We start from the raw sequence: 25,054 nt of genomic DNA on the forward strand, positions 1-25,054 counted from the left end.
ATTCCCATTAGAAAGACCCCCAGGGCTATAGCACTGAATAAGATGGCAAAAACAAGGCAGCAAGCCCCCTCTACCAGGCACTGTCACAGAACTCCAAGTCATGCCTGCATGCCACCCTTTACCACCACACGCCAAGACATCATGCAACCGACACCATTAAGCAAGGAATCAAAAAAGGTGTTCGCTCTCCCAGAGAAAGGTTAGAATTAGCACCCCGAGACTACAGATGCTTTCCTACACTTTAGATTGGGTCATCAGAGCTGCATGCTGGCAAGACCTCGTGTCTGTGTCCCCTTTTTGCGGTAATGCAAGTAAGCTGTAAACAGAATCCATATGTTTTATAAAAAAAACGGCTTGGTTAGCTTTATGATCTTTGGCTCAACAGGGACACAAAGAAACTACCCAGTCATTATGAATTTGAACAGTCTTGGTTGTTTTTCTTTGGTAACGTCCATTGTGGACGCTCTAAGGAAGTGGCACCCCCTCTTGATCAGGAGGGAAGGCTTTCTCAGGGAGAGCGGTTTGCTAGCAGGGTTAAAACATGTGTTTGCTCTATTCACCCCAAAGACCAAGCTAGCTTTCAGAGAAGCAAAATCTTACCGAGTAAGGAAGCTGCAAATGTCAAAGTGATCGAGGATGAAAAGAGCGAGAGAAACAGGAAGAGGTTATTTAAAAAAAACACTCCAAGTCGCCATTTTAAAATAAGGGGCATGGTGGCATGCACAACATAGAACATCTCACAGAAGGCCCACACCACCACCCTCTTTGGACAAATATGCAATGGCTGTCGGACCAGAGCCCACCCTCTAGAAAGCACTAAATGGCCAAGCAGGTGCGAGAGGCGAGACTGCAGATGCAGTCCTTCCCAAAAGGAGCGCATGTTTCTCAGAGAGTACAGTGGTCATTCTCCTGCTGCCGCAAAGAGATGGGACCTGTGAGATGGAACCAAATGGGGAGTGGGAGGAGTTTTATTTTTTGCTGCACAGGGTGGCAAACTCCTGCTGAGCCAGCAACCCTCCTTCCAATGGTGTGCCACCAGTGGAGTGTGTGGACTACATAAGAAGTGTCTCCCAAATGTGGTTTGAGCAAGTTGCATGCAGCTCAGCGACTGGCTGGCAAATCCCAGAAGTGGATGGGCAGCATGAGAGAAAGGGCCTTCACAATATGGGCCGGGGGTGGATGGAGAGGCGTCAGATACACTCCTATCCATGATCCACAGCAGGAGGCAGAGCAATGGGAAGAGGAAGTGAAACAAACACCGATGGCTCTCGAAGGTCATCCTCCTGTTGACCCTGTTCCCCCTATAGGGCTTTCCCTTGACCTTGACACAACGCAAAGTAGTCTAAATCCGAGAGTTTAGCTTCAGCAAGCAGCGTAGGGGAATAAAAGACATATAAAAACATTAAACTTCAGAAATCTAAAGCGCAAAATAGGCAATCTGCAGCTACAGTACCCGTTTCATCGCTTGGTGTGCTCACAGGAGTCAGAAGCCCTTTCTTCTTCTTCTGTTGCCTATAGGAAAGACGGGCATTAGTCAACAGAAACTACACGAGTATTGCAATATTAGTGCCTCCCTGATTTCATTTACAGTGAAATCTTTCCTTCCTTTTCCCATATTTTCTTCCTCCAACTACTAGTTCACTCTCCTTATCCTTTCCCTCTTCCCCTTTTATTTACATGCACTGCCCATACTTTCCTCTTCCATCTTTACCTGGCTCTCATTCCAACTTTTCCCTTTCCGCTCTCAACCCAAACCCCCTCTTCTGCCATTGGCCCACGTTCCCTACCTAATCTCAGATCTGTCCACGTTTACAGGTCTCTTTTGTCCTCTCTAAACCTATCCCACAGATCCAGTCAGCCTTACCTCCAGTTCTCCCAGCAGGCAATGATGAAGGCCAACAGGTAAAAAGACAAGTAAATGCCCAGGCAGAATAACATTGGCCCGATATAGGCATCTGCGGGGGGGGAAACAAGTGAGGGAAAAAGTATGAGAACAAATCCAAGCGCTGGAATGACATTACAAGATGGCAACCTTCTCTGCAGAACAGAAAGGAAACACAGGCTGCCCTAATGCACATTTGTGGAAGAAGAGCATGAGTCATACTGTTGTGCAGTGCACAAAGACAGGCACCACGAAAAAACAAGAAGCACAGAGGGGGTTGCAAGCCAGATAGTGAACATCTGGGAGGGACGAGTTTCCACAATGGTGTATTGCAGCACCAGACAGAAGGGACACTGGACAGGCTGACAGCAACATCTAAAAGGCAACAAAGACTAGTAATGGCCAGAAGGTAACTGTGCACGGCAGCAGGGGTGGGGGGTAGGGGGTGTCAGGTGTCGGGGGAAGAAGACTGCATCTACAACCGTGGTGCAGTCCAACGGTGAGTTGGAAGTAACCTGTGGTGCAAGTGTGAACACCCAATGCCCCAAGATTGATAATCAAAGTGCCACAGTGCGTATGCGTTTTCACCCTACCATGCAAACGATCTGCAGTGTTGGGGAACTGCACATCCTGAAAAGAAACAGCCCACGTCTGGCAAATTTACTTGTAAGATGGAAGAGATAGCTTCATAGCACAGTGCAGGTCAAGCATTTCTGAAAAGGAAAGCTTGCACACAATAAAAGTGCTAAATATTTGCACGGGAAGAGGATATGTGAAGCAGCGGCTTGAAAGGCAACCTTTTTCAGTGTACACTGGGGCGTGAACAGCCACTAGTGTGGAAAGAAACAGCAGCATGCAAATAACAAGCATCAAGCAAAAGCACCATCGGTCACTCGCAAGCTCCTGGCCAAGCAATGCCTATGAAAGAGTCAGCTGGTGGGTCGAGTGTTGAAGGAAAATACGATAATTAATCACAAAATCCAGCAAAATAGCCCACTTACTTCTGATTGCTGGCGTCACAATCACAGTCAGGTTCTTCTGCCGACTTCCTTGGTCTACTGGCTGACCTGAACACAGAACAATATAAAGCACAGGAAGGGAGAAGCATCAAACGACACATTGAGCCTTAGAGGGAGCTCCTTATGTTTTTTTTCTTTTTCTTTTTTTAAGTTTAAAGATTTGATTTATTAAGTGTAAGAATACACAGTTACAATCGGAGTTTGTATGAAACACAGCTTTAGGCTCATAAAATACAATTTGTAGTATAACAATTAAGAACAAATACAGCATGAAATTCGTTAACTTTGAAGATATCGTATGATGTAAAAACTAGTATATAAACAGTATAAAATTATATTCATATGAGCAAGTGACGCAGATGGACTAAGAGTAAGGGGGGTAATAGGCAAGGTAAGAAATTGGAGAGAAAAAAACAAACAAACATTCTTCAACAACAAACAGATGAGTAACAGGACAAAGGGAAATAGCAATATAGTCGTAGACTGGACCAACAATATATCAGTCAGGTAAACTAAACAGTTGTGTTATTTAAGTAATCAACAAAAATATGCCATCTTTTATCAACTCAGGGAGAGAGGTTGAATTGGCAATAAATTTCTCCATTCCATGAGCATCGCATATATTATTCCACCAACCTTTTATAGAGATTTTGGTAAAATATTTCCAATTTGATGTAATTAAGCATATTGCTTGAAGTATAAACAGGTGAAATATAACAAAGGATTACCTAATCTTGCCATCAAAGAAGGCCAGACTTCCAAGTAGGATGTTGGTCAAATTCAAGAGGATAGAGATCTTAAGGATTTGTTGACGGGAAGGCCAAACATGGTTCCAAAACGTGTTCACTAAGGGACATTCCATAAACATATGGTAAAGGTCCCAGAAGCGAGATGACATGACCAGCATAGATCATTATCTGCCAATTTAGATAGCAAAAGCGTCCTAGGAGTGATAAATACTGCCAATGTAGATATAATTTTAGTCTTGGACAAAATGTATGACCACAATTCATCACCAAAGTGGATTCCACACTCTTCTTCCCATTGTCATTCAGACGACCATATGGAGTTCTTTCAGACCTTATGACTTTGTAGATATTGGATGCTGTGAATCTAGCATACACATTCTCTGAGCGTCTACAAGTAATTGCTGGGGGGAGTGATCATCCCTACTGCTGGCATCTAGGCACGCATTCATTAAATGAAGATATTGACGAAGAGGGAATGCTGGCAATGAAAATGTATTCTTCTGCAGAAAGGATATTGCCTTGTGCAATAATTTGATAGATGAATTAAATTCCTTTGTTAATCCATACTTGGCGGAAGATAGGCCTCTCAAATATGGTTATATGCTTATTACACCAGATAAAAAAGGGAGAGTAGGCACAGGCTGGTTTATTAATATGATGGAATAGAAAGTCTTTCAAATAAGAACTAGTAACACATTGTTTTGGAAAAGCCCAACTTGGACCCATTGAAAAGATATATTGTATCTTCAATATCAAATGGGGAGACAGGGAATCTTTCTATAGTTAGCCAAGTGGGTGGGTTAATGTCATTAGCAGAGAACCAGTTTCTGGCTTGTTTGAGAACAAAATCTCTATGTTAATTTTTAAAATTAGTGAAATTAACACTACCATTGGCATGTGGATATCTAAATTTGCTAGCAGCAATTATTTTATTTTCCTTAGAACCCCATAGGAAACCAATAAGTATCTTGTCAATAGACTTGAAAAAAAAGATGTTGGCAAAGGAAAGTGAAGCATTTGTAAATAATACAGAATCACAGGTGAAAACATAATTTTAATGGTCTTTAATTTTCCATTACAATATAGGTATAAAGGAGACCATGGAGGGTACAAATCCAGTTCGTTTTGATTGCAATTTTTGTAGGTTCATTTTAGTCATTTGAGGCAGAGAGGAGGCAATTGATACACCTAGACAGTCAATAGAATCAGGATTCCAACTGAGAGCAAAGGGGGTGAGATCCTCTTTAATACAGTTAAGGGGCAGTATTTCCAATTTACTCTGGTTCAACCTATACCCTGAAAACTGAGAAAAAAGATCAATCGTGTCGAGTAAGTGTGGAAGTGTTGTGATCGAGTTGTCAAGGAAAATCAATATGTCATCAGCATATGCAGACAGTTTAAATTCCGATCTCCCACATCGAATTCCAACAATGTCTCTATTTGTATGCATCAATTCCAAAAGTGGTTCAAGGGCAAGTACAAATAAAATAGGTGACAGGAGGCATCCTTGTCTGGTACCTCTATGGAGGAGGAATCTAGGGGAAAATTGATAATTATTAAACTTGAAGTTTTTGGCTCCGAGTATGACAGCTTAACTAGTTTAATATAACCATCCCCAATACCATGCCATTTAAGGGCTTGAAATAAAAAGTCCCACTCAACGCGGTCAAAGGCTTTTTCCGCATCTAGTGCGATCGCCATACACGTTTTTTTAGGATGATTTTTCTTATCTATGTAGTGTAAAAAGTTCATGAAAAGTCTGGAATTTGCCGATATAATTCTGCCTTTGACAAATCCTACTTGGGCTGGATTAGTTTGCACAGAAAGGATTCTATTCTATTGGCCAACATCTTTGCAAAGATCTTACAGTCCAAATTAATTAACGGGATCGGCCTAGAATTCTTGGGTAATTCATTACCTTTATTTTGTTTGGGAAGTAGGATTAACAGACCATCTGTAAAGGAATCTAGTGACATGTCAACTTTAGAAAAGAAGTTGTAGAGTGATTCAAGCTTAAGAGAGGGCACAAGAAAAATGTGCACAAAAATCCATAGAAAACCAGTCTCAGGGCTTTACCTTTAAGAGCTTTAATAGCCTTGTTGATTTCATTAATATGAATGGGACCATCAAGGCTACTTAGGTCAATATAAATAGGAGAGTTTTGTTTCAAGTGATCAAAAAATTAACTGAAGTTAAGATTAGTATCAGTATGATTCGAAGAATATAGATTCTCGTAGAATTTTGTAAAAACAACCTGGATATCTGTATCGCAGGTTACTGTTCTGCCCGAGTCATTTTTGATAGCAGAACTCCTGGATCTTGCCTTTTTAATTTTGGGATACGAGGCCAGAGCTTTGCCTGACTTCTTGGAAGACGGATATATTTTGGATTTGAATTTCAAAAGCACACCACATGCCTGCTCCATGTATTTATTATTAATAGAGAACTGAGAGTTCGAATTTGTGAGAGCAAGGCATCATTTGCTGCAGCATTATACCCTCTCTTCAGAGCTCATAATTTGCTATATAAAATGTCTAAGTCTTTTCTGGCCACATATGATAGGTCAATTTAGAGCAGCTTTATAACCATCCCAATTGTTGGCAGAAAATATTTCTGGAAGTTGCCATCCTGAAGTGAGTTGTTGAATCTACTTATGTGATTGTTAACACATTGGGATGGCAATATTGGTAATTACAGGAGCCTGATCTGATATTAGTGACCGGTCAATAGTGGAGTCAATTATTGCACATACTAAGGATTTGGTAACACAAATATAATTGAGATGTGATAATGAGTTATGTGGCGGGAAGTGAAATCTAGATCAGTTGGATGAGCAAACCTCCACGAGTCAACAAACCCAATTTCCGCCAAGCAATTTGTGAATTCAGTATGATTTACTGAGTTTGAATTGGCAAGTGGATTTTCTATCTAAAAAAGGGATCATTAATATTGTTAAAGTTTCCACAAATTATCAGATTCGGAAGATCTGCTTGAAGGATCATCCGCTTCATTTCGATCCAAAACTTGGGATCAGGGTTGGTGGGCCCATACATATTTAGAATTGAAAAAAACTTGATAATTAATTAATAATTTAGCTAAAGCCCATCTACCACCATTATCTGCGTCTTTATGTAGGATCTGATATTTAGTAGCCTTCTTGATTAGGCTAGTCCCTCCGTTATGTTTAACATCTGCCTGACTGGCCAATACCTCGCCTACCCAAAACCTCTTCAATTTCATGGATTCCTGTAATGATAAATGTGTCTCCTGCAAACAAGCAATAGTTGGTTTGAATCTGTTGATATGAGCAAGTACCTTTTGCCTCTTGGGCTAAGACCTTTAACATTCCATGTTTTACATCGCAATGCCATAATTTAGGAAAGAGTAATAATAGAAATATTAATAAAAGATAGACATTTAAAAGAGGACCATAGAAAGTGTTTTCCGCTTATCCCAAAACCCACAAATTCCTGAGCAAAGGTAAAGTTCCGAGAGCTGTTAAAGAATGATAAAAAGGGGTATGCAAAACAAAAAGAAGAAAAAATAAAAAAACAACATTGCAACATCTGAGAGTAGGGTGTTGCCAGTAGGAACTTGTAGCTTGATGGTAATCAGGATATTCCCACCCAATACATATGAGGAAATGAAAGAGCAAAAATAAAAGGCTCAAAGTTCAGAGTCGCAATGCCAAGTGCCAAAAGGGAGTCTACGCACATCCCACAAAGGGTGAGATAGCGAGCAGCAACCAAAGAAAAAAATCTGCTCCTACGAGTTCTAAATTGACAGTTCCAGAGGGATGATCATTTACAAGAAGTACCTTTTGAAGTAAATAGTCAAGCAAAAACCTGCAGGAAAGGAAGAAAAATCATGGGTGGCTAGTGTTGCCTGTATCCAATGCTTCCATTTTTTGCAGTTTTATGTCGTTTTTTTTAGATCGACTCGCTCCTCGAATGAAGAAGTCTTACCATTAATGGGGACCTTGAAACAGCATGGATAGATCAAGCCATGTCTAGCATTTAATTGCTTGAGCACTGTACGATATGAGAGTAGTTCTTTCTTCCTTTGAACTGTGATTTTAGAAACATCTTGTGAAATAAAGATTCTGTGCCCATTCCATATTAGATGTTGCATCCCTTTCGCTTTCTGCAGAATCAATTAGAGTTGCGTGTGTTCAAGAAGCAAGAAAATGATTGTTCTTGGTGCAGTCTTTTTATATAACTCTGCCCTTTTAGGACCAACCCTATGTGCCCTTTGAATGTTAAGAGCTGTGGACGTTTGTAGAATCAAAATATTTGGAAGGGTTTAAGAAAAAAAAAAAAGAGCTGCATCATCCCTTTCAACGCCGTCTGGACAGCTGAAGACACGTAGATTAATTCTACGGTTTTGTTAGGGAGAATTCTCATAAATGTGCTAATTCCCTTCAATTTAGAGACCCCCAGCAACCTTACTGGATTTTGAGGATGTGATTTTTTTACCTGTACAGAGTGTGAGCCTTTTTCCCCCCCATACTCATGTATTTTGAATGGGTTTTTCTCTTGTGTTCTTGGATTGTGGAGTTTAAGACAACTCCATAGGAATCTTTTAATTTGTGTCACAGCACCCTCAGTGCAGTGACACAGGGAAGCATTTTAGGTGGCCCCAAGGTTTATATACCTTCTCTGGGATCAACTACTGTTTCCCAGAGAAAGTAAAGTGAAATTGACTTTACTAATCTTTTCAAATTCCTAGACCCAGCACACCCTATCTTACAATAGAGTGCTGGAGGGGTTACTTAGTATCCCCTATGTCTAGAAACTCATGTAGAGTCTTCCCTTTCCTCTCAAAATGGCTGGTGGCAGTGGTTTTACAACAAACCACCATGATTTTTCCTGACCACTAACAGCGGTAGCGTTAAATCGCAGGAGCCATGTTTTTCAAGAAGACGTCTGAGCCCCCTTGGTTTAAACAGGTCCCGGTCTTCTTTTTTTGCCATTTCTTTTTGGAAAGGTCCTTCTAGAGTCTATCTCTGCACGCCAAACCATGTTGTTTGGTCCCTTTGTTCCTATGTCTTTGGCTGGCTTCAGGACTGAAGACAGCCTTGGGCGCCCAAGTGTCTGGGGTGGGAAGGAAGTGAGGGAGGTTCCAGAAACTACCTGTGCTTAGTCTCCTAGGAGACCCAAATGCACTCTGGCATGATTGACTGGCTGACTGTACGGCAAGGACAGCCACCCTGCTGGGTGAGTGGCAGCTTGGCTGGAATGAATGGTAGGAAACTGGATAAAAGTCAGTCTCTTGGCTTGGTGTTAGGCAGAAACCTGTGCAGTTCCCTTAGGGAACACTGCACAAGATTTAAGACTACAGGTGTTTGGCAGTAAACCCACTTGGTAGCAGTCTGTACCACACAGATTCACTGGTAGCTGTGGCTGAGCAGTCAGACTTCCCTCAAGAAGAGTTAGGCAGTATAGAGGGCATACAAAATAGGTACATAACTACAGTAGCACAAGCAAACGCTGACCAGCGCTTGGGTGTAAAAGTATATAATTATTTAACACACACTTATAAAACACACTAGCACTAAATTGGTAAGATAAGTTAAAAACACAATCACTATTATCATATGTACATCCCCGATTACTTGTTGGACAAGTCTTAGTTAACACCACTTATTTCCAGACAGAGGTGAGTGCTTAACGTTCGATGGCACTCCAACAAGTTAAATAAAAAGGGGAGGGAAAGCAGAATTCTGAAAGCATACACACTAAACACTTTTTAAAGAACCACAGAAAGTTAGGAAGGCACAGTCTACTGGTGAGCAAGGAAGTTTAGGTGCCAGGCCCACTTTCAAGGGAGCCAGGCGCAAGAGGCCCAAGATCAGACAGTTACAAAGAGTCTTCAAAGTTTGTGGAGGTAGTTCGAAAAAAGGTTTAGTTCAGTGCAGGAAAGTTAGCTAAGGTGTCCCAGGCTAACCCAGGTTCGAGAGACGAGGATTTAATACACCCTGTTCAAACGGTTGCAAGGGAAGCCAGGCGGAACACAGTACCTTAAATGGAGAGGATCCTCCAGCGGGGGCAGTTCCTGGCAGCGGGTGCAAGTCGCAGCGTCGTCCAGAGGAGGAGAAAATCTCGTTGTGGAGGAAGGATGAAGGTCGTTGCACTGCCATGGAAGAAATCAGTCGCAGAGTTCTCCAGTACAAAGGTATTACCGTTTCGGTTCCCGGTAGTGGTGAAAACGTGGTATCCTGGTTGCCGGGGTGCTTGGCACAGGCAAGGCGGCCACGAGATGCTCCAGGAAGGCGAAAAGAAGGTAGACTGGTTATCCCCACCAGTCGAAGGAAGAAGACTCTCCGGGCTGGAGATCTCCTCTGTCGTTGGAAAAAGTGGCGAGACGGTTTAGCAGGGCTCCACCGGTGGTGTCGTCGTTGCAGGCCGGCTCAGCTTCTCCCACTTCGGATTCTTAGGTCCTGTGGCGACTTCTGAAGTTCCAGTCCCCAAAGCCCTGCTTTTATGCAGCACACCCCCATTCACTCAGCCTAGCTGTCAATCAAACATGCCAAGTGGTGAGCCGGCCGGCTCACCACTAGGGCCAATCACACAAGAGTGCGACTTGAGCTACCAAGGTAACTCAGTCCAGGGTGCCTAAACCCCTTCCCACACTCCCTGTGGTACCCAGACTGAGTGGCATCACTTTTAGAGGCTTCTGTGGAGAAGCCCGCCAAAAAGTGGAACAAAGGGCTCAACTTGGGTTGGAGTCACAGAAGAGAACATAGACGCCATTTTAGAATCGAGTTCTGGCAAAAAATACCAACCGGCGAATTAATATTAAATAAATAAACCAGCAGTATGTTCGAGGCTATGAGAATTAAATAATTAAAGTTGGTAGCCTCGAACAATGGGAAAATCCCATAGAGATATATTTGCAGTCGAATATATAAAGTAGTATCCACTGCCACCAGCCAAAACTCGATCAGGGGGGACGGAGACGTGCCCCCTCGAACAACAGACCCGGGGGCAATCGAATTGCCCCGACCAGTACGTCCACAATATGATGGTTTGTACTGGTTTCTGTTCATAATTTGGGACTAGCAAAGCCAATGGTGACTTTACATGCCCTGGGAGACAGTCAGTCCCAGGGTATGGAGTCTATGTTGGGGGGGTCGCTAAAACACCCCTGTGTCACTGCACTGAGGGTGCTGTGTAACCAACATCAAAAAAAACACATGAGACCCTATGGAGTAAAAGACCCCATAGCCCATAAAACACATGGGAAGTTAAAGGAACACCTCAAATCATGTCTAAGAGTGGGAGCAAAAGAATCTCACTGTTAGCAGGAGAGAAAAAAATAAACCCCAAAAATCCAGCAAAGCTGCTGGGGGACTCACTAGGTTCGGGAAATTAGCCTTACAGAGAATTCTCCCTAACACTTGGAAGGCAGAGTCGACCACTGGAACAAAAGAACCGAGAGGATGGCTCCTGCAACTCCTGGACCGTTGGTTTGCCCAGTGAAGCCCTGCTGCAGGTCAGAAAAGCCAAGTTCATGTCGACAGAGAAGCCCTTCAAGGACGACTCCTCCCTTTGAGTTGGTGGGGCCAATCAGCTCGTAAGCCACCTGGATACTATTCTCAGAGCTGGTTGTATTTTCCTCAGAGTGCTGCAGGAAACCAAATAGCCAGGGAGAAGGACACCAATTTGTGTGCTTGACTACAGCTACCGGGATTGAAGATTTGCCTTTGCCAGCTTTTTTGACCAGTCCCAGTGCAGGAGTCCCCTGACGTCCTCCCCCCTTATCCCCACAACTGAGGCTCAGGAACAGCGAGATTTGAAGGAACTGCCAGGAACGACGACGGCTTCAGCTGCATCTTTTTCTTCATTGTAAGGTACTGTGAAAACCCGACCGAGAGAACTTACCCCTCACTGCGAAAGTGCTTGAAACTTTGGCAACTTGCAGGCCTAGTCAGCTTGTGACCCAACATATGAATCTTTCTTTTACAAACTACTTCTGAGAACTTTGGCAAAGACTTTTCCATTTAACTTCCAGACCCGTTTTATCCTATACAAGACTTTAGCCCATTGACTTTGGCCTAACTGATTGCATTGAATCAATTCCGCTGGGGAACTCAAAATATTTGCACTGTTTAAGAGTAACTAATATTCGTTTTATTAACTTATGCCTTTTTGCTTCCACTTCAAATGCTCCGAATGCCATTTTGCTCCTCCTTCAAAGTAGTTTAAATGCCTCAGAACCTGATATAGTGAAGTAATGAAGTATATGTTTGTGTGATATAGATTGTCTCCTTCTAGTGAATTTTTTCTAACTGACTGTGAAATAAATTAATAAGTGTTTTACCAAGAAACCTTGAGAATAACAGTGTATTTAAATACTTGTAATTATAGACCTCTATGTAACATCTGTACAGCTCACATTCCCTCTTGAGATAAGCCTGGCTCCTCAGCAACGCTACCACAAAACTGTGTAGTACAGACTTATACCAAAGGTTGGTTTAGCTTACACCTGTAGTCCTAGTTGTATGTAGTGGTCCCAAAGGGTCCTGCATACAAACTTTGCCTAACAGATTTATATTTTCCAATTCTTCATTTTGTTTCTGAAGAGTCAGTATGAATTGTTCCATGTGAGCAACCTTCTTCGCAACGTCTTCAGCCACGCTGACCCTTTTCTCTACTACCTCAATTTTGTTCTCAAAGCTTATCCATCTCATCTAATTGCTGGAGCTTGCCGTTAGTCTCCATAAAGGACTTTAGTGTTCTTAATACCATTAGAATAGTCTCCATATTTGATTCCAAGATGGTTTGGCTTGGAGGAGGGGAATCACATTTTGGTATTTTTAGGGTGGCCGCTGCTGTTTATGAGCTTAGCCTTTTTTGTGAGGACATCTTGAAAGATGAATGAGGGCCACAAAAGGATCCCAAGAGTGTCAAACGTCATTTCTTCTCCAATTATATCAAGGTTTGAGACTTCCTACTGGATATTCATACCACTTATTGAAAAATAATATTAATAGGAGGTCTCAATTAAATCAGTGACAATAATGAGAGTAGGTGGTGCCAAGATTTACCATTCAACCAGAGGATTAACCGCCTCTTTTATAAAAGCTACTGGTAAAATTGATATTTGTAGAAGGAAAGCGGTTAATAAACACAGCAAGCAAAATGTATGTTTCCCCATAGTAGAAGAGCACCACTAGCCTTTTAATATATGTCAATTGTCAAATAAGGGCTTAGAATAAGGATTCCAGTCGATTGTATCATGTGTAGATGCAGGCTTTTTATGGCTGCCTGTGTTGTGTGGGGAAAGCCATATCTCGATAAAGAAGCGGACCGCGTCGAGCCTCCGACGCAATCCGACGTAGCTGACAGGAAGTGCGGCGCACCTGAAACTCCATGCCACTGCTTCGAGGCCTCTAGGCCGCTCTGTGAGGACTGGAAATGGAGCGCAAAGTAAAGTCGCTGCATCCCCCGAAGATAAGGCAGTCAGGTATGTGAGGGTCAGCAGCACTGGATAGATACAAGTTAATACCCTCTGGTGTTAGATATTTTTAGTGGAGCGGGAGCTCCGGTTTATGCAGCCATCTTGCAGCGCACTTGGGCACGCTGCTCCTAGGGGGAGCTCCTCAACACCGCTATTGCGGTCATGCAGGAACTGACTCCATATACTCAAAGCCCTCTTACTAAAAAGAAAAAGCAAAAACGTGACAAGTGTGTCTGCTGGCCACTCATCATACCTCCATAGAAGGGAGACCACATAGTGGACCAGTGTTAACCCTTGTATTCCATTCTCCAATTCAAATTGGTTTCTGTTCAATAGACGGCCTTTTTCAGAATGCAAAGTCTCCCGTTTGAATGCTTTTAGTTACAGGCTACACTGTGCTTCAGTTGTAGGTGGACATAAACCGATTGACATACATACACCTATCCCCCTTCCACCAAATGCAGATTACATGAAAGGCTCAGATTCCTCAATCAAGAGCGAACCCTCTGAATACAATTAAAAAAAAAGAAAAAAGACAGGAGTGTGTTGCGATATGGAGACATCAGGGGTAGGTCTGTTGCATAGGGACAGCAGGAGTAGGTCTGATGCATTGAAGCAATACTGAAATGCTGCAGTGTAGAGAGATGAATGCAACAGGGGTCAACCACAGCCTGTGGATGATGGGTCAGAGTGCTGTACAGAGGTTGCAGCTCTATACCACAATGTAGACACCTCTGGGATGTGGTAGGAAGTATGAACTGGGCTAAACTGCAATTTAGCAAACCAAGCAATAGCGAGACTGTGAGGGGGCAACTAAGTAGCAGAATGTGGAACTAGGCATCCAGCTAAAATGACATTGCTCGGGCCCCTTTAAGTTTCTCTCACAATTACAGCACTATCTATGTTCTATTGGGGTGAGTTGCTTTCTTCTTTGGTAGGGTGCTTACAGCTGCTAAGAAAGAGCCATTGTTAACACTCCATTCTGTCTCCGACCGGACCACTAGTGTGCAGAGACACTGACATGGAACACAAGCATTAGCAATGCCAACAGTTTGGGCTATGCTATTGTGTAGATATGGGAAAGATATTTTCCAGGCATTGCTGTAAGGGTACTAATTGGCCATTAGTGGGAGCACCCTGAAAAGGGTGCAGGTATAATAGCAGTGCCCGGCAAATGCATACCGTTGGATTTGCTAATGTTTGTTTTTAACAGGACTTCAGTGAAGGACACACATTCTGCTTATAAATCAAGTTGCTAAAGGCAGACCTAGTTGAAGCATTTTTATTACACCAGTAGCCTGTTCACAGCACCAATTAAACCATGAGCTCCCAGAAAACATCTTAAAAAAACCCTGGCAGGCACTTTGAGTGCAAGGTTTTATTTCAAGGTTTGCTATAGTTGGCTCAAAGAGATCTCAGGAGGGTGTGTGTTTAGGGTGGTGTGGGGTAGGAAGTGAGTGGCAATTGCCATGGTAATTAGCATCGGCAGTCAATAGGTGGATAAAACAACCAAACACCACCTACAAACATTGTGTACCTCATCATATGCCTTCTCGCTGTAGCTGCACACCAATGAATTAACTTCGGCTCGTAGGTGGCGCTAAAGCACCAACTTATAGCCTAAACTAAAAATATACCTTTACACGACTAGATCTCAGTTTATAAAAGTACTTTCCAATGTTCACTGACTGCCCAAATATACAAAAAACTTGCAGTGGAAAGTTCATTTCAAAAGGTGGTACAGTGAACACAAAGAAGACTACAGAGAGCACAAATCAAAAATGAAGGACAATGCAGGGAAAAAGGAGAATAGTTGCATCTATCTCCCTGTAGACATGCACAGGCCAGAAAGGAGGACTATATTCTCAACATATTAAAATAGGCAAACCTATGTGTCAAAAAATCAGGAATCTATCTCCCAAAGGTGGAAGTTAATAGTTATATGGCAGGTGAGTAAATGGGTCCACCAAAAGTCTTATAAACAAGCCGTTTAAAAAAAAAAAAATATATATATATATATGGTTTATGTGCCTTTGTTAAAGAGTCACAGAAAAATGTATTCTATGGTTATACTTTTTAACATGCGAAAAAATGATCATAAAAACAAAACCGTCCTGAAATCTTTCAGCCCTTACATTTCGCACCCCCCCCCCATTGTGAGGGGTCAGAAATGAGAGGTGGCCACAACATTGTAATATTTTCATTCATTTAAAATGAAATGGTTGGATAAAGGCTTCTCTGTCCCTATTCTAAAGCGAGTTTCCCTACCTAGGAAACTAAAACTAAAGATCAGTCTGTGTCAAGTTGTCAAAATTATAAAAACTGTCTTTGTGTCCAAAACATGCTAATCTGAACCGCACACTGAAAAGGAAAAAAAAAAGTGTAAGGAAAATGTCTCTGAACTATGTTTGGCAAAAAGTGTTTACAATTAAAGCAAGTAGATAAATCCAAAAGAAATCGTCTTTTCAGAGGAGAAACAAAAAAAAAGAAAATTTTGCAAACAGTTTCTCAAGCCTGTAACTTTAGTGGACCTCCTCGTATACTCCCATGCCAGGAATCCTTAGTAGGTTCTTTAGATCCCCTAGTATAGTCTCCTGCCAAGTATCTTCCTACAATGTTAAAGTTCCCATTTATCTTCAAGGTGCCTGGTGTTCGGCTTGCCAGTACTTCCTTTCATCAGCTTCCTAGAACCCCTGGTTTACTCTCCTGCCAGGTATCTAGCCACAAGAGCTTATTCTTCCATGTGCTTTTAGTGGATCCCCTGGTATAATTCTAGGCCAGGTATCTCTCCCCAAAATGCTCACTGCCTGATGCACTTCTTTCACCAGGACTACTACTTCACGTCACTGTCTTTCAATCTAGCATAGTTGTATTACTACACTGTGCTTCTTCATTGGCTTGAGGTACTACTTGTTACAACTTTCCCCACATTGACATCTCATACATGGGCATTTGTTCAAGTTCTGCCTTTGAATAGGTTCATTAGGGTTTGCTTGTGGTAATACTTGCTCCATCTTTCCCCATATTGATATCCCATACATGAGGACTTGTGCATGTTGCGTCTTTGTACTTTTTTTCGTCGGTAAAAGTTCTTATTTACTTTTATGCCCGTCGGAATGCCCCAGACCCCCATTGGTTCTAGGCAGACTCAGTGGTGTCTTGCAGTGTTCCCGACCCGTGGCACGTTGCTGCGACAAAACATCTCCTCTGGGACGGCCTCCCCTCACTCTGCAGGCCCTCCTCCAGCACTCTGGACCGCTTCGCGCTCACCCGCCGGCAAGACTGCTGCTTTTCGGAATGACAGTGGATCCTGTAGCTTTGCTGCTGCCGGTCCTCACACTGTCGTTGCTGCGACAAAACATCTCTTCTGGGATGGCCTCCCCTCACACTGTAGGCCCTCCTCCAGCAATCTGGACCGCTTCGCGCTCACCCGCCGGCAAGACTGCTGCTTCTCGGAATGACAGTGGATCCTGTAGCTTTGCTGCTGCCGGTCCTCACACTGTCGTTGCTGCGACAAAACATCTCCTCTGGGATGGCCTCCCCTCACACTGTAGGCCCTCCTCCAGCAATCTGGACCGCTTCGCGCTCACCCGCGGGCAAGACTGCTGCTTCTCGGAATGACAGTGGATCCTGTAGCTTTGCTGCTGCCGGTCCTCACACGGTCGTCTCTCTTGGCCTGGTGCCATGCCGGTAAGTCTTCACAAGTGTCCAATTGGAAATGCCTGCGTTATCCAGCACAGTACTTTCTCGTGCTGCCCGCTTCTCCAGATCTGACTTCCTCTTTGGCTCTCCTCCTTTTCCAAATTCGGGCACCATTTTTAAATGTCCTGCGCATTCGAGCTGCATCATAACAACTAGTCTGCATGGTTAGCTTTGTGTTCCGGTCAGTCTACACTGACTCCTTCCTCCTTGTCTCAGTACTTGAGGCTTTATGGGAGTTGGAGTCCATAAGATTTCTATGATTCTTAAGGTGATATTGGTTAGGGTTTTTATTTGAAAAAGCATTAGGGACAGGAGATGACAAGTGTGTGTATGAGGTATGAACGGAATGACAATATGCCATCAGAAGCGTAGGTGTCATAGGATTTTCCTCATGGGGGGGTGGAGGGGAATACTGCAGCTCTACTTATGGGATCATTACCTCCTCCCGGCAGTTTTCCCCACCCACATGATCCTCCCTCATAGTAGGACCTCAGGGTCAGGCAGCGTCTGCCATTCCCAGGCCATGTGGCAGGAAATCATCACCAGAGAATTAGTGATGACTCTGCAGGATTCATCACAACAAGGAGAGGTAAATCACACGCATGGCTCTATATTTCTGCATAAAGTGGTTTTATTTTTTTTACAGGGAGGTAATACATTGCAACATAAGGAGACCAGGGTCTAAATGTCCAATCCTCCTCCTACACAATCAATTCAAACTGGACTGTGTTCCTATTTTACAATTCCTTAAATATATACAAATAAATAAAAGAAAACACTTACACACTTAGGATAAAATGCATTATATACTCAAAGACACTGTTACAAAACTAAATTAAGGTAAGTACTATAAATCAAACATATATACAGTATAGGATCACTTGCAATGCTCATAGTAGCTTTTAAAGTAACAACGCACATAGTAAACCAACCCAGAAACATGTGCACACTTTCCAAACTCTTAATAACTTTTTAAAACTTCAACACAATTCGGTCTTAGTAGTCCAACCCTATCTAGTATGAGTCTCTCGAACTTCAGATGGGCCACTGGGCCACGAGTGGCTGAAGGTTGGCCATGAAAAGTCATCAGGAAGCAAAACACAGTGTTCAGAGTACTAGGGTCCAGCAGGGATCACCTAGAGTTGCAGATAAGTAAATCAATGGTTACAAATAAGTGTTGGGAGGTTAGGAGGACCCCCTGAGTAGATGCCCCAAGGACCAGTGTCCAAGGGCAGGCAGTTTTGCTGTCAAGAGCACAAATAGATGTCCCCACAATGTTACTATATGGAGACCTGAGGGGTAGCAGGATACAAGCTATCTGCAGAATCACAGGATCACACAAGCAGGCCCCAGCGTAGGTTATACCAGGGGTGAACAGTACCTTTGACTAAAGAAGCAGTTGCTGGAGGACGGTTCCAGCGGAGAGGCAACGGCAGACCTAGTATCGTGTTCTTGGGTCCTGATGACAGAAAGGAAGTGTCTTTGGCCTGTCTGGCGACCAAACTCGTGCAGAGGAATGTCCAGCATCGGAACTTCGAGTTGAAAGCTTGTGGGTGCCTTTTGCAGCCTTGGTGGACAGACTAGCGCCGGTCAACTCAGAAGTTTGTGATTTCTTCGAAAATATTTCACTGATAAACGAAATCTGTTTACTTTTCCTACTTTTTTTTTTTCATAATGCGGTCCGAGATCCCCTGCACCCTTCCCTACCCTAACTTATACCCTTACCCCACAGCCCACCTATTGTGCATTCCACATATACCATTTTCTGTGAAATTAATTCGGTGAAATCTCGTTAGGAGAAATGGTATTCAAAGAAATCTACGGTAACGGTCAACTCTACTCAGTCCTCGCCTCTGGTGAGGGGACGCTCTGGAGCCAATTTGCGTTGTTGCAGACTTGGAAGGATGCCCTCGAAGTTGCACGTGAAACCGCTCTTCCGGAGATGTTGCACAGCAATGCAGCACATGACCCCAGGTGTTGGAGGTTTGCAGGTCCAGAGGGTCGCAGCTCTTTCCTGGGGGGGGGGGTACCGAAAATTGTAGCTCGTCTCAAGACTGATTAGGCCAACAAGTCTTGAGATCTTCCCTGTTGATTAGAGTGACGAGGTCCGGACAGCAGCTGCGACTGAACAGGCTCTGGTGGTCATTGGAAGTGCTGGCGATGTCCTTCCCAATCTTCCTCTTCAGAATCTTCTTGTTCCAGTGATCTACTCTGAGTTTATGTTCCAGGACCTCAGAATTTATCCAGGAACACCGGTTGAGTCCCCCAAGAATATCCCATGCACCATTCAAACTTGGGGTGCCTGTCCAATGGGGACAGTCTACCAGCTGAACTGGTTTCAGCCATGCACACTGCAGGGAGAGAGGCAGGGGAGTTTCGGTTGACCTCCCCCACTTCTGTCCTGCCAGCACTCTGAGAACCTTTGCGGGCTTTCCATGTAAACCCAGGCAAAGACAAAAGGGACCCTCCCCCATCTAGCATGGTAGAAGGTATCAGAAAGGACAAGCCATCTTGTTCAAGGCTTTAAACAAAGGCCACCATTTTTAGGTATTTGGTATGCCTTATGCACCTTATCGGAGCTGCGACAGCATCCACGGATAGAAAGTACACAAGAAAAAGTGTAGAAGGTACACTGCCACCAGACTGAACCGATGGGCTTGTCACAGTAACAAAGTTACTGGAGAGGTGAGAAAAGAGACAGCATATCCATCCCCTCAACATTCCGACGGTGGTGTGTGCTGATCTCGCCAAAGAAAACACAGGCTTGATAAAAAGTATCCCTGTGCCCCGATAACTTCAAGAGTTAGCCAGGAAAAGAAAACAACTAATGAAGGAATAATGAAGGAAAAGCTCTGGGGGTTTCTGACAACACTGCACAGAAGGTCCTGTGCGTTTCATTAAAAAGTAGATGCCTAAAAATTGGAGGAAAGCATAACTCCAAAAACAAATCTCAAAACGGAGGCAAAATGGTTCCCTATATCAGAGTAAAAGGAAGGGTGAGTGTGGAAAAAAGGTCACCGCTCCCTAAAGAGAATCAGACCAAAAATTCAGGTGTCCAGCAAAATCTGCTAGGGGACTCAAAGGGAGTGGAAATTTCACACAAGGAGAAATATACCCCAACACCTCCATAGTTCTATGGAACCCCAAACGTTTTGCTTCCCCTTTTGAACCTGTGACTTTTTAGAAGGAAGTGAAGCCATCATCTTTACTCCCTTGGTCTTTTTAAGGGGGAAAATGATCAGTACTGGGAAACAAATTTCCCCGTTTTGTTAACTTTTTAACAGTGCACACAGCATCTTATAATGCAGCGTAGTGGAGATACTTTTGTATCACCCTAGTCTTTTAAACTTCGGATTTTTGGTTACTTTTATATGTGCCTAAAAACAAACTGGTGACAGCAATGATACTTTTACCATTTTTGTGTTATTTCTAGTGTGCATATTCACGTTTCCCGCATATGGCTAATGAATGTGGCTAGTGCCCTAAAATGCCCCTGCCACAGGAATTTTGCATGTTCTTTTGCCATTTTGTTGTTTGGCCTTCCTGCCTTTCCAGTCCAGAATTCCCATTTAAGGACATGCACTTGCCCGGGAAGGCTGCTTTTCCGGTTACATGCAATTATTACTAAGTACATTTTTACATAGCGCAACACTCATCCAAAAGGTCTCGGGGCGCTCACAGAAACAGACAAACAAGGAACAAATAGGCTCAGGAAAGGGGAGAAAAACGTAATTTGGCATAGCGACTGACAGAATCCATGAGAATGGCCGGGTTATCCAGTACTAAATGTGTGAGTTTTGGCATCAAAGAGAAACGTCTTAAGATGTTTTCTAAACTGCTGCAATGTAGTACATTGTTTAAGGTAGAGTGGAATCATATTCCAACTTTTCGGAGCCCAGGCCGCGAAGCTTGCTCCACCTAATTTCCTCAAGGAGGTACATGGTTGGACCAGTAACATCAGGCTATTGGAGCTAAATGCGCGCTTTGGTGTAGCCATATGGATCCTAGATTAAAAATATTCTGGGGCCTTACCTGAAAGACATTTAAAGACTATTACTAGCCCTTTGAATTTCAGCCGCTGTTCAATGTAGAGCCAAAGTAGTTTTTTTCGATGTTCTGTAATAGAAGTTTGGTGGCTCAGTCCACAAACAGACCGTACTGCTCCATTCTGTACGGTTTGAAGACTTCCTGATGTTCTCTTTAGAGGTTCCTATCAAAGGACTATTGCAGTAGTCAAAGTTGGTGGTGACTATAGCTGCTGCAATAGATGCTCTATTAGCTTCTGACAGATACGGACATATTTGCCATAAAAGGTGAGTAAAGAAGCTGCATGACGACTTAATGTAGGACACGTTTCTGAAATGTCAAGTGAGCATCAAAGAACACTCCCAAAGTCTTCACATATTCAGATACTACGATATTGTTGTCACCTATTTCAAAAGGCCTTATAACCTGCATCCATGTTTTTTATCATATGAGGGGTGCTATTGACCAACAACTCTGTTTTTTTGTTGTTGAGGGCAAGAAAGTTAAGAGCCACCCACTTCTCGATTGCATGATAGATTTAATTTATAGTAGCTAGGTCATCTTTATAGACGCCAGGTAGTTTGACAACTATCCGGGTGTCATCGGCATAGTTGGCAAATTGTATGCCCATAGATTTAAGCAGGTCGCATAGACATTTAATATATATGTTGAAAAGTAGGGGGGGGGGACAGGCACGATCCCTGAGGGCCACCACATGTGATGGGAACTTTTAGAATCCCTTAGCAACACAGGCCCTCTTAGGGCCAAGAAATGATTTAAGCCAAAGGACTGCTTCTGGGGAGCATAGGCCTATCTTCTGAAGTCTCTCTGCTAGAAGTTTATGGTCTAAAGCAGAGGAAAGGTCCAACAGGAGCAGGAGAGCAGAGTTTCCTTCCTCTATGATTTCTGTTATGCTGGCCTTCAGATCTAAGAGTGCCATTTCAGTTCCATGGTTAGTTCTGAAACCGGACTGTTCCTTAGCCAAGATGATGTTGGTTTCAACAAAATTCTGTAGCTGGATATAGGCTATCCTAACCAGGAGTCTAAGTATAGATGGGACGGTGGTAATAGGACAATAATGTTGAGGCAACAGGGGGTCAAGATTATCCTCCTTTAGCAGTGCCTCTTTTATGCTGATAGGAACAACCGCCTCATCAAAGGAGCGATTAACAAGTTCTGTGACCCATGGTGTAAGGGTGTTTGCAAATTCTTTAAAAAGGGTAGTGGTGAAGATATCCCCCTTACATGATGTGGGTTTAAGCCCTTCGCTGATCACCAAAACCTCTTCCTCTGTCATTCTAGTGAATGAAAAAGGTTTTATCCCTTGATCTGGTAGCTCCAGAAGTGGAGGTGTTGATGCTTCGGTTAGGCATTGAGACTCAATCTTTTCCCTGAGGTGGCCTTGGTGAAGCTGGGTCTTCTGACAGAAGCTATCAAGTATGTTCTGGCACCAGGCATCGTTTATAATGCACCTATGTTCAGTAATGGGGCCTTTGAGCTCTTTAGGAACTGAAAAGAGTTATTTGGATTTGAATCAAGGCCTTTTCAATTCTGTCATTAAGGGACAGTTGTTTTGCCTCCAGAGAAAGGCGTTTGTACTCTTTGACCACTATTTTATAGGTTGATAGAGTAGAAGGAGAGGGATGGTTTTGCCATTGACGTTCGCATTTCCTTTTATTTTTCTGAGCAGAAATTATATCGGGAGAGAAACGAAGTTTAAATCCTTTGTTTCTTATTTTTTTCCAGACGGAGAGGAGCAAGGATATCAAAAGCTTCATTAGTAGCGTTTCTAAATGCAGGGTAGTTTACCACCTAGGGGTGGTAGTAGAGGTTGTATAATGGATTTGAATGCATCAGCTGTAATATTTTTTATATCGCGCGTTTCAGTTGCAATGATTGTTTTCTTTGGGACAGGGTTGAATTTCAGTGGTAGTACAAAGTGCACCATGAAGTGATTGGACCAGGGGCAAGATTCTACATTTTATTTTAAAAGAGGTTCAATATTCTTTGTAAGAATCCAATCAAGTATGTTACCAGCTTTATGAGTTGGTCTAGCCACCAATTGTACAAAGCCAACAGAGGATAATGTTTGCAGTAGGGATTGGACTTTCATACCCTGGAGGTTGTTAGCCCAGAGATTAAAATCTCCTAAAATGGCAACAGCCGTGTTTATTTTACATATGCCTTTTAAGAGTGCCAGTAGTTGCTCTTCAAAAAGGGGAATTTCTCATGGAGCTCTATATACGATTATTAGGCTCAGGGAGTGTGTTGCATCTGTATTAAGTTTAAGTTGTATTGCTTCCCATGAGTCTAGTTGAGGGGAGGTGGGGACATAGAAATAAAATGTGGATCTAAAAATAGTTGCAAATAACTAATGAAATAATAAACACAAAATAACCAAATTTCCATTTTTTTGTGGGGGTTTAACCCCCCCCCCCCCAAAATACCCCTTTTTATAATACTTTTACCCCACCACCAAAACCACTATTCCCTCTCAACCATATTTTTAGTTTATTTTTCAAAACAAGTTATTTTGCTATTAGTTGTTTTTTCCATTTATTTTTTCATTTGTAGTTTTGTATTCGATATAATCACTGTATACCCTTTTTTCACAGCCTATGTGTGGCCCAGGAAGGGGTGGGAGTTTCTGGTCCCACTCCACATCTGTGGTGCCTGAAAGTCTGGAGGGAGGGACATGAGTGAAACCCACAGTGGTCCCTGATTGGACCACTGCTGGCTGTTTGAAGGTGCACATCCTTTTCCATTGGCGGGCTTGGATCTGCTTCCAGGCTGGACTTGGGATAAGAAGAGGACTCCTGCAGTCATTTCTCCCCATCTGCGTTGGAGCCAAGTATCCTGTGTAGAAGAACAGCCCACTGAAGATCCAAAGAAGATTCTCAAAGAGGCCCAGCATCTGTTCCTGCATCTGGCCCGGTGAAGCCCTGCTGGACTACCTGATCTGAAAAGGCACTGTTTGCTGCGTTGCTTCAACCCCTGAAATGGTGGGACCAATCAGTCTCAACATGTTCGAGGATCCAGCCATCCTAGGCCTTTAGGAAGGGTCCCATGGACCACCTGGTGGACTGGCTAGCTTTCCAGTGGACTACCTCGCTAGAACCGTCTCTGTTCTGCATTTGCCAGTGGAATTTCGATAGTCGCTAGCTTTTGGTGCAAGTTACGTTCCTGCTGAATTTCAGCCTCCCAGCTTCAAGGGATCCTACTCTGGAAGGTCTTCTTTAACCTCGACTGGAAACACACCTGCCGTCGCCTGTGTGCGGTGACCGTCGCTGGAAAACAACCCCCCCCCCCCCCATTTGGTGACGTGTCCTGAGGAGGTCTGCATCAGTGCTTTCTGCATTTCTTAATCACCAGGAGTTGCACTCTGCTCATGGAACTGACCAAAAGTATCGTTGTACCCGCAGCTCCTGGGCACCTCTCACTGGAACCAACAGCGAGAAAACCTACCTCCAGCAACCGCCCGTCGAGCCATCTAGTACTCTGGGAAAAATCAGAGTAAGGGGGCAAGTAAACGAAAAGCATTTGTCGTCCCCTACCCGTTCTCCTTAGAATAAACCGAGGGTATTCTTTGTTTCCACTGCTTTTAATCATAGCGTCTAAATGCTATTGTACCTAAAAGATAGAAACGCAAGTTTACCTACCAGTAACTTTGTTGCATATCTTCTCCGGAACATTCACCAACACAAGAATTTCATCTACACCAGACACTTTCTGGTGAGAAGCATGGTGACTTTTGGGCACAAGCCCCCACCCTTCATAGGGGCTGGACCTCTAAAGCTATGGCTTATTTCTTGTGACTTGGTTCCATCTTACTGCATTAGGTACTTGCCTTCTTTTGTTATTCAATGCATTTCTAAGAACCTATGGTGACAGTATATAGGTTTATAAGAGAGCTGTGTGAAAATCAATAGCATGGTTCATTTCCTAGCGTGCGTTTTGGGCCTAGACTAAATACAGCATGTTTGTACTTACATGTCTAAATTGAATTATTGTGTACTTCACTTTGCAGATTCATTGTGGACCCCGGACTCCAATCACGCTCCTGAGAATAACCTTGACTGCTTTCCATTGCTACCTTTTTATTGGGTTTTGGCTAACCTCTTGGAGTACCCCTGTTGACTATAACTAGGGTGGCCACCTAAAATCTATCCATCAGGTCAGATTCTTTATAGTGTTTTAGGATGATTCGGTTTTTA

The 25,054-nt window shown here is 43.3% G+C and overlaps 1 protein-coding gene across 2 annotated transcripts in view; it reads right to left on the reverse strand.

Moving 5' to 3' along the window:
• The window catches only part of SIDT2 (SID1 transmembrane family member 2), a 546,488-nt gene that overhangs the window by 304,366 nt on the left and 217,068 nt on the right, over positions 1-25,054 (reverse strand). For both annotated transcript variants that reach the window (XM_069614482.1, XM_069614483.1), the window contains exons 8-10: positions 2,884-2,949; positions 1,865-1,955; positions 1,454-1,512 (exon numbers count right to left, since the gene is read on the reverse strand). In XM_069614482.1, the coding sequence (XP_069470583.1) occupies positions 1,454-1,512; positions 1,865-1,955; positions 2,884-2,949 (216 nt within the window). The remainder of the gene's footprint in view (positions 1-1,453; positions 1,513-1,864; positions 1,956-2,883; positions 2,950-25,054) is intronic.

This window comes from Ambystoma mexicanum, chromosome 9 (genome assembly GCF_040938575.1).
Source record: "Ambystoma mexicanum isolate Mex_15411 chromosome 9, UKY_AmexF1_1, whole genome shotgun sequence".
In the NCBI taxonomy this organism is placed as follows: Eukaryota; Metazoa; Chordata; class Amphibia; order Caudata; family Ambystomatidae; genus Ambystoma; species Ambystoma mexicanum.